Below are 15,004 nucleotides of genomic sequence, written 5' to 3' on the forward strand. Positions count from 1 at the left end.
AAAAAAAATATTGCATATTCTGTTATTGTTGTAGGCTGTGTTTCATGTGTCCATTATGACAGTTTTGTTAATCTTGTTTGGTTATTTTATATGGTGACTAGTTTTCTGCCTGCTAGTTCTATCATTTAGTTAGAAATGATTGTTAAAACTTCCCACTATAATTGTAGATTTCTTTCTTTCTCATTATAGTTTTTCCCATTTTTGCTTTCTATATTTTGAAATAATGTTAATAGGTGCATATGAATTTAGAGTTTTTATATTTTACTGATGAATTGAAACTTTTACCATTATTAAGTAAACCCAGAAAAAGGAAAAAGTTATAAAAATTGGAAAGGAAGAAATAAAACTCTCATTTTTTTGCAGATGACATAATTATATGGGTTAAAAAATACAGAAAATCTAGCTAAAATATTACAGTTACTAAAGGAGTTTAATAATGTTCCTGAATACAAGGTCAAGGGACAAAAATCACTTGAATTTCCACATACCAGAAGTAAACAAAACATTAAAAATTTTTAAAGTTAACATTTGTAGTAGTTTCAAAAATATTAAATACCCCAAAATAAAGGTAATAAAGTGCAGAAACCCCATGGAGAGAAATTGTTGATAGAAATTAAAGAAGACCTAAATAAATGCAGAGATATACCATGCTCACCCACCCTACCTCCTTTTGTCGTAACACTGCATAGTCTGTTCTGCTACTAAGGATATTTTTGTCTCTTATCCCTATTCCTTTCAATTATCATTGACTCATACCCTGCATATTATTAAAAGATGAAAGAAAGAAATATGACAAAAAAAAAAAACCCACATATTGCCATGACTGTAATCTGGAGACCCTGAGGTAGTAATTCTCACCTAAAAAGCTACACTGCTAGCCTGACAGACTCTGGTATCCAGTGAATACACACGGTTGACACCAGGCTACAAAAGAAGTCAAGACCCCACCTGAGATGCTCAGAGAGGCTTTAAAAGAATGATTCCTGGTAGTTCCTGTGTACATGACAATAAATGCCGACACCAGAAGACCTGAGCTTCTCCCCAATATACACATCAAGGGTAATATCATTTTCCTCCCATATCTACCTTCTAATACAGAGTGAAAAGGCCAGAGGGTAGACAATAAAGAAATGGGAACACCTCCTCTACTCAGAGATCACTCATGAGTTGTCTGTAAATGGAATTATATGATTCAAATATATTTTAAATGTAATATATAGTGAGGAGTAACAGAAAAAATTTGTAATACATTCTTTGGTCACATTATCTTCTTCATGGAAAAATCAGAATTGCTGTATGTTGAATTCACTTAAAGCAGATACTCTGCGACAGCAAAGGCAAGAAGTGTGTTTTTGAGATAATCCACTAATAATTGCATAGTGCAACAGGGTCTGTGCCCAAAACAAACCATTTTTCTGAAAATGATATAACAGTGCCTAAACTATGGCATGAGGTTTTCAATGTTTTAGACACTACTCACGTATACTTTCTAAATTCCTAACTCAGTGGGAAAGTGCAGATAAAACCACAGAGGGAGCCACTAAAACCTTTACCTGTCTCATCCCTACCCCAAAAATCTAAGGGCAATTCCCCGAAGCTCAATCTAATTTTCCAGAATCTGTCATATCCAAAATTCTAAATGATGAGCGGCAAGTAGAATAATTCAGAGAAACACCAAATAAGATCATCAATGTTCAGGACCTTGATTTCTGGCAAAAGGAGAATGGCAAACTTTCCTACGTCACACAATCAGATAAAACAAGACAAGAAAAAATAACGCTTTCATCTTTCCTTTAACAATATGGGTTACATTAGAAAATAAGATTAATAAAAATTATTCCTCCAATTTATTCCAAGTCTAGGAGCTACTGATTACTACAACTGTATTTCCTCGGTTGAGTGAATTACAATCCCTTTGGGTTGTAATTACAATTCCCCAAAAAATCCAAAGCTAGCTTATTATACACTATTTTATTGGGGAAGGAAAACTCATCTATATAATCAGCATTTAAAAACATATGGGAATGAAAATTGAAATTTCAAAGAAAATTGAAATTTCAAAGACCATGAACTTTGCTAGACAAAGATGAACATGAAAAGACTCATATTTATACAGGTCTCTCTGAGGAGCCCTGGTGGGGCAGTGGGTAAGACCTTGGCTGCTAACCAAAAGTTTGACAGTTCGAATCCACCAGCCACTACTTGGAAGCCCTATAGGGTAGTTCTACTCTGTCACTGAGTCGGAATTGACTTGATGGCAATGGGTTTTGTTGTTGTTGTTTTTGGTGTGTAGACAAGGAACTGAAAGACCTCAGAGTATTTGGAAGAGAGAAAAATTCCACAGGCAAGACAGACATCCAAAATGGCTCAACATAATTTATTTTTTTTTTTATGTTAAAATGTACAGAGTTCTTTTGAAAGTACTTGCTAGAAAGGGGGAAAAAAAGTGGTATTACATACAATAGGAGAGGAAGGGAGGCCAACTGGCCCAGGAGCGCATGACATGGAGAAATACAAAGGCATCTAGGCACCCCTTCCCCTTAGCTTACAAGTCACCATGAACAAAGTACAAAGAGGTTACAAAACAGGAAAAGCAAATATAAACAGACAGGAATAGACTTAGCTTCATTTGTACATGCGGCTTTTAGAGGCATCTGGAGCTCTATTCACACACTCTAGAGATCTCTTTAAAGAGAATTTTTATCTTTCTTAAAATAGTTTTTAATATTCTACAACAAAGATAAAAAATTTTAAAGATGGAATGAAATGAAAAAGCTCTTATTTTAAAAGGCATCAAAGTCACTAACAGTGTTTTTAAATTTCTTTTTTAGAAGATTACCCAAGTTATCTTGCTAAAAATACATTTTTTTTAAACAGAAGTGAAAAACTGACAGGTACCAATATTACTGTGTTGGATAATTTCTTTTATAATATAGAAAAGAACATTTTCTCTACAATAGTTCTACAGTCACAAAGAGGCTTGTGGAAAAGGGAGCTGCCCGATTGAAAAATTTTTTTGTTTTTTAAAGAACCGAACACAACCGCAAACCAACAGAAACTGAATTCACGGCCCTCATTTCAACAGCTTCTCCTTCTGCCTTGACCCACCCTCCTCCCAATATACCTCCCTCCCCAACCCACCCCATCCCCACCCCAACCAGGAAGCAATGACATAGCTGAAGATGTAGGGAGAGGGCAGCACAGTGCATTTTCTACATAGATGATTGGGAACTGGAATAGTATATACAGAGAAACTGGGTCCTACACAGCCTTGCACATGCTCAGAATTGATAGCGGTAAAATGTGGAATTCTGCCTTTTTCTATCTAACACACTTAATTGAGAAAATCAATTGAAGTGTATAAAAAAACCAACAAACCTGTGCATTTGAAAAAATTTAATGCCTAATTAGTAGTTTAAAAATTTATGTATATAAAATGTACAAATAAAGGAGAGAATTTAATGCTTACAGGTATTTCTTTAAGCAGCACTTCCCCCTTTTGGATATTTGACTGCACATACCAAGTGGTATAATAGTTCCCATCTTCTAATGATGGAATATATATATATATATATATATATATATGTTTTTACCTATCCCTGGAACAAGTAATAGGAAGAGAATGGGAGAAATGGTTGCACAAGAGAAAAAGAGAATGGAGTTGGGAGCAACATATGAACCTGCTGAAATCCTGCTGTCCGGATGTGCCATACTATGCTGGTGGTCTGTCGATCCCCCCTCTCATTAGCCACTCACAGGAGAGGGGCTGGTACACTCTGATTCACAAGGGATGAACTCAGAATCTCAAAAGACAACTGAAAACTAGAGGTATATGTATCATTTAAGTAGCTAATAAAACACACCATAAACTCCCTTACAACACACACATTCTGTGTCATCTCTTCCAACCTAAAATAAACAGTGTCAAAGGTTTGTCAGGTATTTTTCAAATCACTGAAATGTACAGTCATCCACCAACACTTTATGAAAGAAATGTTAAGAGACAAATCACCGGGGACTGCTGTTTGAGTTTAATCAGAGTCAAAGGCTCAAGATTCAAAGACCCTTAGCATTTCAAAGTACATACTAAAAACGAGAGGCTGAGTGGAGTATGTGCGTTGTGGCTGATTCACCAGGTGGTAAAAAACAAGAGGTTAATTTCCTCTTTTGATTGTTAATTGACCATCTCTATTCCTCCAAAGGCTGGATTAGGATTGCAAACAGCTTTCCTCTGAGATTCTGCTGTTAATTGAGACTTACAGTATTTTTGTGTCTCTGAGTGCTGAGTGGGAATAGTTTTTAAAAAATTATAGTACACTTAAGAAACACAAACATTTCAATGAAGTCCATTTATAAAGAAACATTCTTGGGGAAAGGTTTCAAGAGGTGTGTGTGTATAGGGAGTGGAGGGGATTTTAAAAGGAGAAGCATTTTCCTGCCTCACTTTATAATAATAATAATAATAATAATAATAATATTAACAATAAGTTTAAGGAGCTTGAGTTGTTCTCCATGTCCCCGTCCGAGTCTCCCGTAAGTGCCTCCTGCTGGAATGAAGTAGGAAATGAAAGGTTAGGTTTGGAGGAAAGGGTCTGGTTAACCCTCGAGATGTATATATAACATTTAAAAATGACAACATTGGGAGCTGCAAACAGTGAGGGGGAAACATACATTTTAAAATAAAATAAATTCACCTTTACACAAATTTTGTCCATGTGGTGTGTAAAGAAAGTAAGGCTCTTTTTAATTATGAAAAGATTTTGTGCATGTTTCCCCTATCCCCAAATCCATTTTTAGATGAGTTCTACTGTAAAATGCTTCAAGATTGTGAAGAAAACCAAAACCCAGAACAAAATGAACCCAAAAAAAGAGAAGACCAGGTTTTCTAAAAAATAAAAGAAACCAAAGAAAAATTCCTCTAAATCTACAGCAATATTTTTAACTGGAAAAAAGGTCCATTTTTCTCTGGTTTGTCAGTATAAAAGGTTCCTTTATTTATATATATTTAAGTTTTTAATCGCAAGTTCATCTTGCTCATCTTCTCATGTAAGGTCCATTGAGTGACTGCTTGGGCACGCCAGCAGCATTCATGTAGCTGTGATGGGAGGGGCCAGTGTACATCATGTTTCCATGAGGGTTTGGCTGCATAGGCTGCTGGGTATAGGCCTGGCTCCCCATCATTCCCATCTGCATCTGCATAGGATACTGTGCTGTCTGGTTCATGTAGGCAGGGTTACTATGGTAACTGCTGTTCATCATGGGCTGTGTCATTCGATAGCTGTTCATGGCATTCAAGGTGTTCATATTCATGGAATTGACATTATAGGTAGGGGTCGGCATTAAGTTAACCCCCATGTTCATGCCACGCTGAACAGCCAGTGCACGAGGGCCAGTCTGCATGGCAACCGCTGGTGGGCTGCGGCCATATAACTGCTGCTGGTGAGCAGCCGCAGAGGGCAGTGGTGCGGATTTGGAGCGAATGGAAATGTGCCCCTTGACTGGCATTTGCCCTTGCAACCTCTGAGTGTGAGGAATGCCAATGTTGGTGGCAGACATGTTGCACTGCAGCAGAGGTGGTGTGAGGTTCATGGTGGTAGATGCCAAGTTTGGGGGCGGTGTCATGGTGGCTTGTGCTTGAGGGGTCCCAGCTAATGGATGAGATGGAGCTAGCTGAGCCAGTCCTGTATTAGACAAAGAAACACTGGTTGCATAGGAAGTCACAGCAGGAGAATGGCTATAAGGCATGGCATGAGGGTCCATAATGGTGTTAGTCAGCTGCTGCAACTTGGCTAAACTGAATGTGGCTGATGGTTGAGAGTAGCTGCCGGCACCAAAATCCCCTGGGATCCTCTCATAGATACTTATGTTCCCAGTGCTTCCAGACTCCGGTATCTCCATGATCATAGGTGCTGGAGTGAAACTATTATTCATACTACACTGTGACAGGGGGGGCTGCTGCTGGGGTAGGGGTGGTGGTTGAGGCTGTTGGGGTTGAGGTTGCTGCTGCTGTGGTTGCTGCTGTTGTTGCTGGGGTGGTGGAGGCTGTGGTGCTGGTTGTTGTTGCTGCTGCTGCTGCTGCTGTTGTTGCTGCTGTGGTGGCGGCGGCGGTGGCTGCTGCTGGTTACTTGGAGGCCTCTCCACCACACAACTCTGAGGTGACTTGATGTTGCAGTTGGCAGCAGGCTGGACATTGTTCTGCTGCATCATGCTGCAGCTGTTGCCTATGTTTGCCATTTGCTGAGTGACAACACAACTGTTCTGGGTGAGGCTGCTGGAGGACGACAACCCACCATAGGAGCAGCTGCTCTGAGAAGAGTTATTGCCACAAATGCTGCCCCCCATTGTGGAATCGTAACTGCTAGGGTTCTCATAGTTTTCTGTGGTGCTCTCAATGCTGCCCAGGTCACTGAAGCCACTGTCTACCACCTGCTGAGAGTGGTCTGATACGGAAGGCACATCCATCATGGGGCTGGTCTCCATGTTCTGCATAGAGGGTGCGGACAGGGATCCTTGTTCCGGGCTGATCTGGGTATAACCACTCTCAAGGGCAGGCACGTTAGGACTACTGACCGAACGGACTGACTGGCTGGGATGAGACTGAACAGAGGATATTGGGCTATTATGTTCTGAAGCATGGCAGTCTTCAACCATTGATATCTGAGGGTCTTCATCAGCTTGAGTGTAACTCTGCAAGGTCTGACAAGCTGCAAGAGTTTCTTCACAGTCCTGGTAGGCTCCCTCATGCTCATTGCTTTCTTCTTGAGTCAAAGACTGCACTGCTTGCACAGTTTCCAGATCCAGTTCACTATGAGGAATCTCTTCTTCCTCCTTTAATTCAATTAATTCTTCTTTAGTGTTTGAATCTTCTTCAGGATCGTCCTCAGACCCTGGCATGTGCTCTGATACCACAGATGTTTCATGGGAAGTTTGCTCCTCTTCAGAATCTGGTTCTGTTTCATCTTTATCCTTTACATTCTCCCTACTGTTCTGCATATTAGTATCTAAAAAAGATTCCTGACTACCAAGTTCCTCCTTGACATCTTCTCTAACAGACTGCTCCTCTAGCTCTTTTTTCTTTGTAGATTCCAGATGACCATCATCTTCATCATCAGCATCATGGTCTTCATTCTGGTTTGTCTCTACAGCCACTTCATCTTCTTCCTCTTGCTCCTGTTCTTCCAGTTCTTGTTGCTCTTCCTCTGATTGCCTTTGCTCTTCTAAAATGCGGGGTTTCTCTTCTTCCTCTTCCACCTCCGGTTCTTTAGTTTCTGTCTCAGGACTATTGCTGCTATCCACTGGAGATGCTGCTCTAACTTCACTGCTGGTTGTATCCTCCTCTTCTCCCTCTTCAACCTCTTCTGCTTCCACATGCATCTCCTCTTCCTTCCTTTCTTCGGTTAACGGCAAGTCTTCTTTTGGTTCAACAGTTTCTTCGTTCTCTTGGATTTTCGGTTTACGTCCAGGTTTAGGAATGGGGACAATGGGCTCAACAATGCATTCTTGAGTAGAAACTGGTATAATTTCCCGATTCAACTTAAATCCTGGTTTGCGACCAGGTCTTTTCTTCCAGTGGATTGGTTTCCGGCTCTTGCCTTTTGGCCATCCCTTTTTCTTTTTCATAGGTGTGGATGTATCTGGCTCAAGTGAAGAATCCTTCACGTCACATTTTCGCAAAAGAGATACTGGCTTCAGGATAGGAGTGTCTGTAAAATAATAAAGACAAGTTATAAGACCTTATATTCTCTAATGCCTTTTTCTGAGCTTGGAATGGACAACAGAAATGATTTTATTATCATCACAAATTTCTGATTAATTTCACTGTAAAGTTAAGAAATCTACAGGATAGACTTAATTTTCTAAAGGCATGGGGGAGGAAGATGTGGCAGTCTGCTTCCGTAAAGATTTACAGCCTGGGAAACCCTATGGGGCAGTTCTACTCTATCCTATAGGGTCATTGTAAGTTGGAATCTATTCGACGGCAGTGGGTTTGGTTTGGGTTGTTGGTTCTAAAGTCACACAGTGAATTGGCAGAACAATGAAAGATTTCCTGGTCAATACTACCATCAACTAGTTAAAAGCAGTTCAAGTTTATCATCACCAGTAGTGTAGCCTTGGGAGTTAAACTCTTTCAGTTTCGTCATCTATAAAATGGAGAGTACCAACAAGCTATGAGGATTAAGGTAAAGCTATGAGGATTAAGGTAATGAGTATAAAACACCTGGCATAGTGGCTGACACACAGAAGCACTCAACAGCTAAATATTAAAAGATATCTACATAAAATAAATTACAAATTACATTAATAAAAATTGCAATAATCATTTTTATTACACATTAATATTATGGATCAATAAAACTCACTCTATGAGTATAGATTCTGAATAAAAACTATTAGAACCATTTCTATTTGGAGCTCATTTCTTTAAGGGGCCCCAAACATCCTCTTCTAAAGGATTCTACATATAGACCAACTTTAAAGAATACCAGTTATTTACTAGTTGAATGAAGGGAAAAGGACTCAGTCTCTCTGGGATCAGGTATTATTAGCCTTTCAGCCTAACATTTTCTGATTTTACTTCATAGTACACTACAAAAAAATAATGAATTTATTAGAACTTATGAATATTATTTAAGAGCTAATAAATGATAATGTATTATCTGTATCTCTTAGAGAAAGATGTTAAAGTTATCCTTTCTGCAAGTCATATTTTCTATGATAAGCTTTATAAAGATGCAAATAGTAAGTAGTAAATAGTACCCTTTCAAGTTGTCTCTACTGTGTAAGTTACATATCAGCTTATTTCTCTCTTTTTTCTGTATGTGGTTTATATTACCTCTGTTTTCCTTAGTTTCCACAAACTCATTACTTCATGTAGTTTGATGAGCCAATTACTCTAATCTATGATTGAGCAATCTACGTGAACAATTGTTCAATCAATGCTGTATTTGTATAAGAACAGTGCTTCGAGGCATTTAGTCCTGGATAACACTGACCTGAAGAAAATGGTAAAGCCCCAATGGCAACAATTTATAATAAATAAATTTGATTTTAGCATTATTTTTCTCTCCATTAACTTTTTTAATAATATTTTATTGTGTTTTCAATGAAGGTTTACACAGCAATTTAGGTTCCCATTCAACACTTTCTACAAAAGTTGTTCAGTGACATCACACTCTTCACAATGCACGAACATTCTCATTATTTACATTGTGGTTGTTCCATTTCTCCCCATTAACTTTTAAAGAATGTAAACACCAACGCAAAAACAGACTTTTTAGGAGGGATGTCTAAAAGGTATAGTTAGTAGTAATAACTTGAAAGTAAATGAAGGAAATGGCTGAATCTGAGATAATTTGTCCAAGCCAGCAGGAACTTAAACAGAGGATACTATTTTAGTGTACAATGATAAAAGACAGAATTTACTAAGTGCCAAATTTATAAAATAAATTTTTAGTTTCCTAGTTAAATATCTCAAAATATAACATAATTAAAACTTTGGAAAATCAGTCACAACAAAGCAAAGGGCTCATTTATCTTATCACTATATTAAAAATATTTGTTATGTGAAAATATGATAATGGAGAAAATGTAAGTTATCTATTAAATTGAAATCTGGTGAATGTATTTTAAAAAGGAGAAAAAAAAAAACCTCAACTAATTAATGCATAAAAGCTAGAGATTTTTATACCAAGGGTAGATAACTAGATTTCCTCAAATTCACCCAGCAAAGTAAAAGGGGCTCAGTTTGATGCCATGCAATGCAAGCACACTGCAGATGCAGGCAGCACGATAAAGTGGCCAAAACTTTAGGCTAGGACGCAGAAGGCTAATTTTTGATCCAGCTCATATATATGTGAGCCTCAGTTTCTTTATCTGTAAGGAGGAAATGACAAGAAGGTTATTTTAAAAATAAATACTTGGATTTTTATCGACACTATAAAATTTAATTTATTAAGAGGTATTGTTTGCATCTTTCTTAGAAATTTACTATTAGTTGTGTAAGACACATTAGAGATATGATTCAGGAAGGATTCCTGGCGGAACAGATTTGAAGCAAGTTCCGATTTACATGAATCTGTTCTTATTTAAGAATTGTCTTCTTAGCATTCCTTCATTTAACAATATTTATGAAGTACCTATTCTAAGCATAAAGTTACATAGCAATGAGCAAAACAGACTAAGTCCACAGAGCACACATTCTATAAAGGGTTATCACTTAAATATCTTTTGATGCTAAGTCCAACCCACCCATCAACTAAAGATTCAGTTAAGGCCAAGAAAGGAATGGGCAAAAATAAAAACAATGTCCTAGCTGAAAGGTTTACAGATATGCAGATATTACAGCTGTATTGTTAAAGGCACTAAAGCTACAATAAGTAACAATTCCATACATACCATCGACATCATCTGAATCTTCGTCGTCTTCTTCATCTTTAGACTTCCTCTTAGAAGAGGATCGACACCTGAGAACATCTTGTGAGGACAAACGACGGAAGTATCCTCTAGGGAAGAGTTCATTTTCATCCTCTTCCTCTTCCTCTTCGTCAATCTCAAACGTGGGTTCTAATCTTGGCATCAGCCTCTCAGAGTCAGAGTCTTCAAAAGGTTCATCCAACACCTCTGTTGTCTCAGAAATAGTTTCTGTGACCACACTGCTATTGTGGTGTTTGCGCTTTCGGACTCTCCTTCTTCGGTGAAGAATTGGTTTCTATTTAAAAGAGAAAGTATTTTATTTACGGTGATGAATATTATCATTTCTATTAATAAAATACATTTTTCAACCTAACAGAATTAGCACATATGAAATAAGGATGCTGTTTGTCAAAGACCATTTTGAATATTCTTTCAAAATACTGTAGTAAGGCACTATACATAAACTGTTATGGATACAAAGATTTTGGATAATTGAATACAACTTTGTAAAAGATTAGGTAGGCACGCCAGGCCCAAAGAGTGGATATTATCATTCTCTTATTAACAGTTCAGTTAAATTTAACACCCCAGGGAGTAGGAGAAAGCAACCCCCTGCCTATTTCAATGCTGAAATGACCCAGGCCAATGCCTTAACTTCTCTTTTTCTCAAGAGAAGAAAAGAAACAAAAATACTTTCTGTATGTCTGATAGCAATACTATGAAGGTTAACAGAACATCGGTAAAACTGTATGCCATTTTTATGAGCTATCCATAAAAACTTTACAGTGAAACATGGCAATACAGAGCTGAAATGTATTTACTTGGTATTAGTGAAGCATTTCAAAAGTAAAATAAATCTGTTGCTGGAATTTGACACATCAGGTCCAACTTTGCAATAAAATTGACCTAACACCTTAAAAAGCACAATGGCCATGACAAAACAATAAATAAGACGTGCCAGAGATTATCTAATCCAATCCTCTCACTTTATAGAGGCAGAAAGGTGACAGGACTTGCCCAAGGTCACACATCCAGGCAGTAGTAGGAGTGGTTGTCAAATACAGGCCTCCTGATACCCAATCAAGTGAATTTCTTCAAGAATTTCAAAAGTACTTTGCACATGATTTCATTGCCAGCTACAATTTCTTTTTTTTTTTTTTTTTGCACATAGGATATAGCATAATTTGTTTTATTTTATAAATAGGCAAAATAAGCCCTAGAATGGCAAAGATACATTTTTCAAGGTCATGCAACAAATAACAGAGTACATAGTCCATGCTCAATTTTCTCTACTCTAAATTTACTAGTCCTAGTTGAGAATATAATTTTCAAATTAGGTTAAAAATGGCTCTGCTCCTCGGAGAAACGGCTGATTCTAGGACCGGGACAGGAAATGAATCTGGAGCATCTTGTAGTGCCAAAAAATAAAAAAGGGCTCAAAACAAAACCAACCAACCAAACAAACTGCACAGTGACGAGTGACACAGAGTGAAACTGAAGGGGTTCCCAGTGGCCAAAGTGGGAACATCTTGACCAACAAATTAAATAAAGTAGTAGTACTGGATTATAACTCAAAATGCAAAGTGAATATCTATGAGTCCACATCGATACAAATCAATGACTGAATAAATAAATTAATGGCACAGAACAGACAAATCTCTTGTGCAGAATTACAAATAATTGATGTAGACAGTCTGCTCCTAAGGAGGTGGAGTGTAACTCCCCGTATCTTAAGTGTGGGCTATACATAGTGACTTCTTTCCAGAGTACAGTATAAGAAAGGGGAGGAAAAAAGTCACTTTAGAGTGGAGAAATCTGACCAACACTAACCTTAAACTAAGTAGTCGAGGTTAACATTGAGTGGTAAGTCATACTGATAGTAATTACCCTTGATATGATGAGAATGATCCTTTAACTCTTATGGTCTTACTCCCCAAAACACATTATCTCAGTCTAACACATGAGGATTATGCTACATAACATGTGACCCGTAACCTTCAAAACTGTCAAGGTCATCAAAAACAAGTAAAGTTGAGAAACTGTCACAACCAAGAGGAATCTAAAGAGACATGGCTAGTAAATGTAATGTGGCATTCCTGGATGGGATCCTGGAACAACAAAAAGGCATTTTTATAGAAAACTGAGGAAATATGAATAAAGCAGGGGCTCTAGTTAACAATACTGAATCAATATTGGTTCATGAGTTTTAACAAATGTACTAATTTAAGAGGTTTAATCATTTTACTTTTGAAATGCTTCACCAACACCAAGGGGAAACTGTATGGGAACTATCTGTAGTATCTTTGTAATAATTCTATAAATCTAAAATGTCTAAAATAAAAAGCTTATTTAAAAAATAAAAAAAAAAAAAGCCTTCCTTTGGAAAAGAATGATTTCATTGCTTTGGATTAAAGCTGCCACTCAACCACTACACGGCAGCTCATCCAGGAAGCTGGCATATTTCAGAGTCTGGCTGGCTTGTGGCAAAACTTCAATTTCACTATATAGCCTGGGATTTTTCAGCTGTGCAGTTTAACAGAATTCATTATCACCATCACACAGATGTATAACAAATTGGCTGTCCTTCAAACTTTGCAAGATGATTAAATACAGTTTAGAAAATATTTTTAAAACAAGGTTAAGTCAAACCACTGGAGGTATGCGTGAGGAGAGAGTATAAGAGAAAATAGGACCACACGAGAACAAGAGTGCTTTACTCTAAGTGCCTCAATACAGGGCACCACTATGACTGCTTTCCACACAACCGTTTAATACTTTGCTTTCCTTTTCCTTTCCTAATCTGTATGTAGCTTGAAAATGTTTTACATCTCTAAAAGTCATGGTCTGAAGTTCCAATCAGTAGGCTGAAAAACATTTAGTCAACCTTCAAATAAGCTTATAATTTTTAAGTTAATTCCTATGAATCAAAGAAATCACATACACATTCAGTTGTTCACTGGGAAGCTCACAAGCCACAATATATTGAGGCTTAAAGTTTAAAAAATAACACACTAAGAATTTTTTCTAACTTTACTTTTTCAGAACTCTAGGACAGAATAAATGTACACTATGAGCTGCAACTGGAGGACAGAAAGGCATGTTAAGAGAAATGCCATACCTTTCTCTTCAATGTGGGCTTTGTAAGAATGGGTGGTGAGTTGGACCGAGGACTTTCTGGCTCTTCCTCTTCCTCACTACTCTCACTGAAGCCCCTGAGGAGAGGCCTGTCGCCATCACTGTAGCGACGAGGCAGTCTATCATTTCCTTCTGGTAATCTGCACTTCAGAGCCTCGGGGCTTTTCTTTAGCTGTCCTCGCCACAGCTCAACCCCTTCACTTAGTCTTCTTTTGGGAACATCTGGCTTCCCATCGTGGCTTGGCTGCTCCTGAGAGGCTGCCAAAGGCTCCTCACTTTCAGTGTACTGTTCTTGGGAAGTTTCTGATTTTTCCTCACATTCTCCATCTTGTTCCTGAGGAGCTGATGATGTTTCTTCCAAAAGGAGTTTAGAATCTTTATCACCAAAACGTTCCTGGGTTTTTTTGTTCTTCCTCCCCCAGCGGCCTCTCCGAGATGGCTGACTATTTGCAGGAAGACCGTCACGGGGAAGGACTTGCTTGTTCAAACGTGTAGAACTGGCTGGAGCTATAACTTCTGGTTTCTTTTCACTTTCTAGTAAAGAATAAGAATCTTGTTCTTTGTTTTCCCGAGACACCGGCTTTCCCACCTGGTTTTAGAAAACAAAACAATACTGGTTAATTTTTCTTACTTGGTTGTATCTAACCATTTTAACCTTTTAAATGCTGAGATAAGCAAAGGAAACAGACTTAAAAAAACAAAAAAAGGAAATTATTAATAGTTAACATGAAGATTTCCTATGTGTTAGGCGCTATTTTAAACGCTTCACATGTATTATTCATTAATCCTTACAACATTTGTATAAGTATTATCACTGTATATCCACATCACAAAAAATTAAGTAACCTGCTCAAGGCCACACAACAGTAAATAAACAAGATGGGATACAAACCTGGGCAGTGTGACTACAGAGCTGGTGCTCTTAACCACTATGCAATATCACTTCAATAAATAAAGCAAATATTAAAATAGTGCTTACAAATGTTAAATGAGATAGTTTACCAAACTTCTAATAAATAGAAGTTTATAAGCAGAGAGGAGATAGAATGACCTCAGCGCAGGGATGGGGAAAAGGAAAGAGGTACTTAGAAAAATGAAAGAAAATTTCTGTAATTACTGTCATTTATTTTTACTCTGAGTATTTAATTTCATTTTGGAAATTAGACTACACTAAAGAGGGACATAAGTTTATGTTTATCCAAGGAAGACAGATTTTAAAAGGCTGAAAGCACTGCTGTAAAAAAAAAAAAAAGAAACGAATGAAGAAAGGAAATGCATCATACGAACACCAGAAATTATAAAATGGAGCATAGTCCGTATCAACCTTTATGGCTGAAGATATCTGTGTACCTGTTGAACTATTTAATGCTCTATTAGAAAACATACATGTGTTTATATTATTTCTTTAATGTTCTGTTTTAAGAAAAAATACATCTTCATTTCATTTTTAGTAACT

General features: G+C 37.5%; 1 protein-coding gene across 2 annotated transcripts in view; it reads right to left on the reverse strand.

The window, feature by feature from the left end:
• Positions 1-2,381: 2,381 nt before the first annotated feature.
• Positions 2,382-15,004, reverse strand: part of KAT6A (lysine acetyltransferase 6A) — a 118,124-nt gene continuing 105,501 nt past the window's right edge. For both annotated transcript variants that reach the window (XM_023736642.1, XM_004382079.3), the window contains exons 15-17: positions 13,532-14,137; positions 10,396-10,708; positions 2,382-7,703 (exon numbers count right to left, since the gene is read on the reverse strand). In XM_023736642.1, the coding sequence (XP_023592410.1) occupies positions 5,035-7,703; positions 10,396-10,708; positions 13,532-14,137 (3,588 nt within the window). In that variant the 3' untranslated portion in view covers positions 2,382-5,034. The remainder of the gene's footprint in view (positions 7,704-10,395; positions 10,709-13,531; positions 14,138-15,004) is intronic.

The sequence above is a fragment of the Trichechus manatus genome, unplaced genomic scaffold (assembly GCF_000243295.1).
Source record: "Trichechus manatus latirostris isolate Lorelei unplaced genomic scaffold, TriManLat1.0 scaffold00090, whole genome shotgun sequence".
NCBI classification, from domain to species: domain Eukaryota; kingdom Metazoa; phylum Chordata; class Mammalia; order Sirenia; family Trichechidae; genus Trichechus; species Trichechus manatus.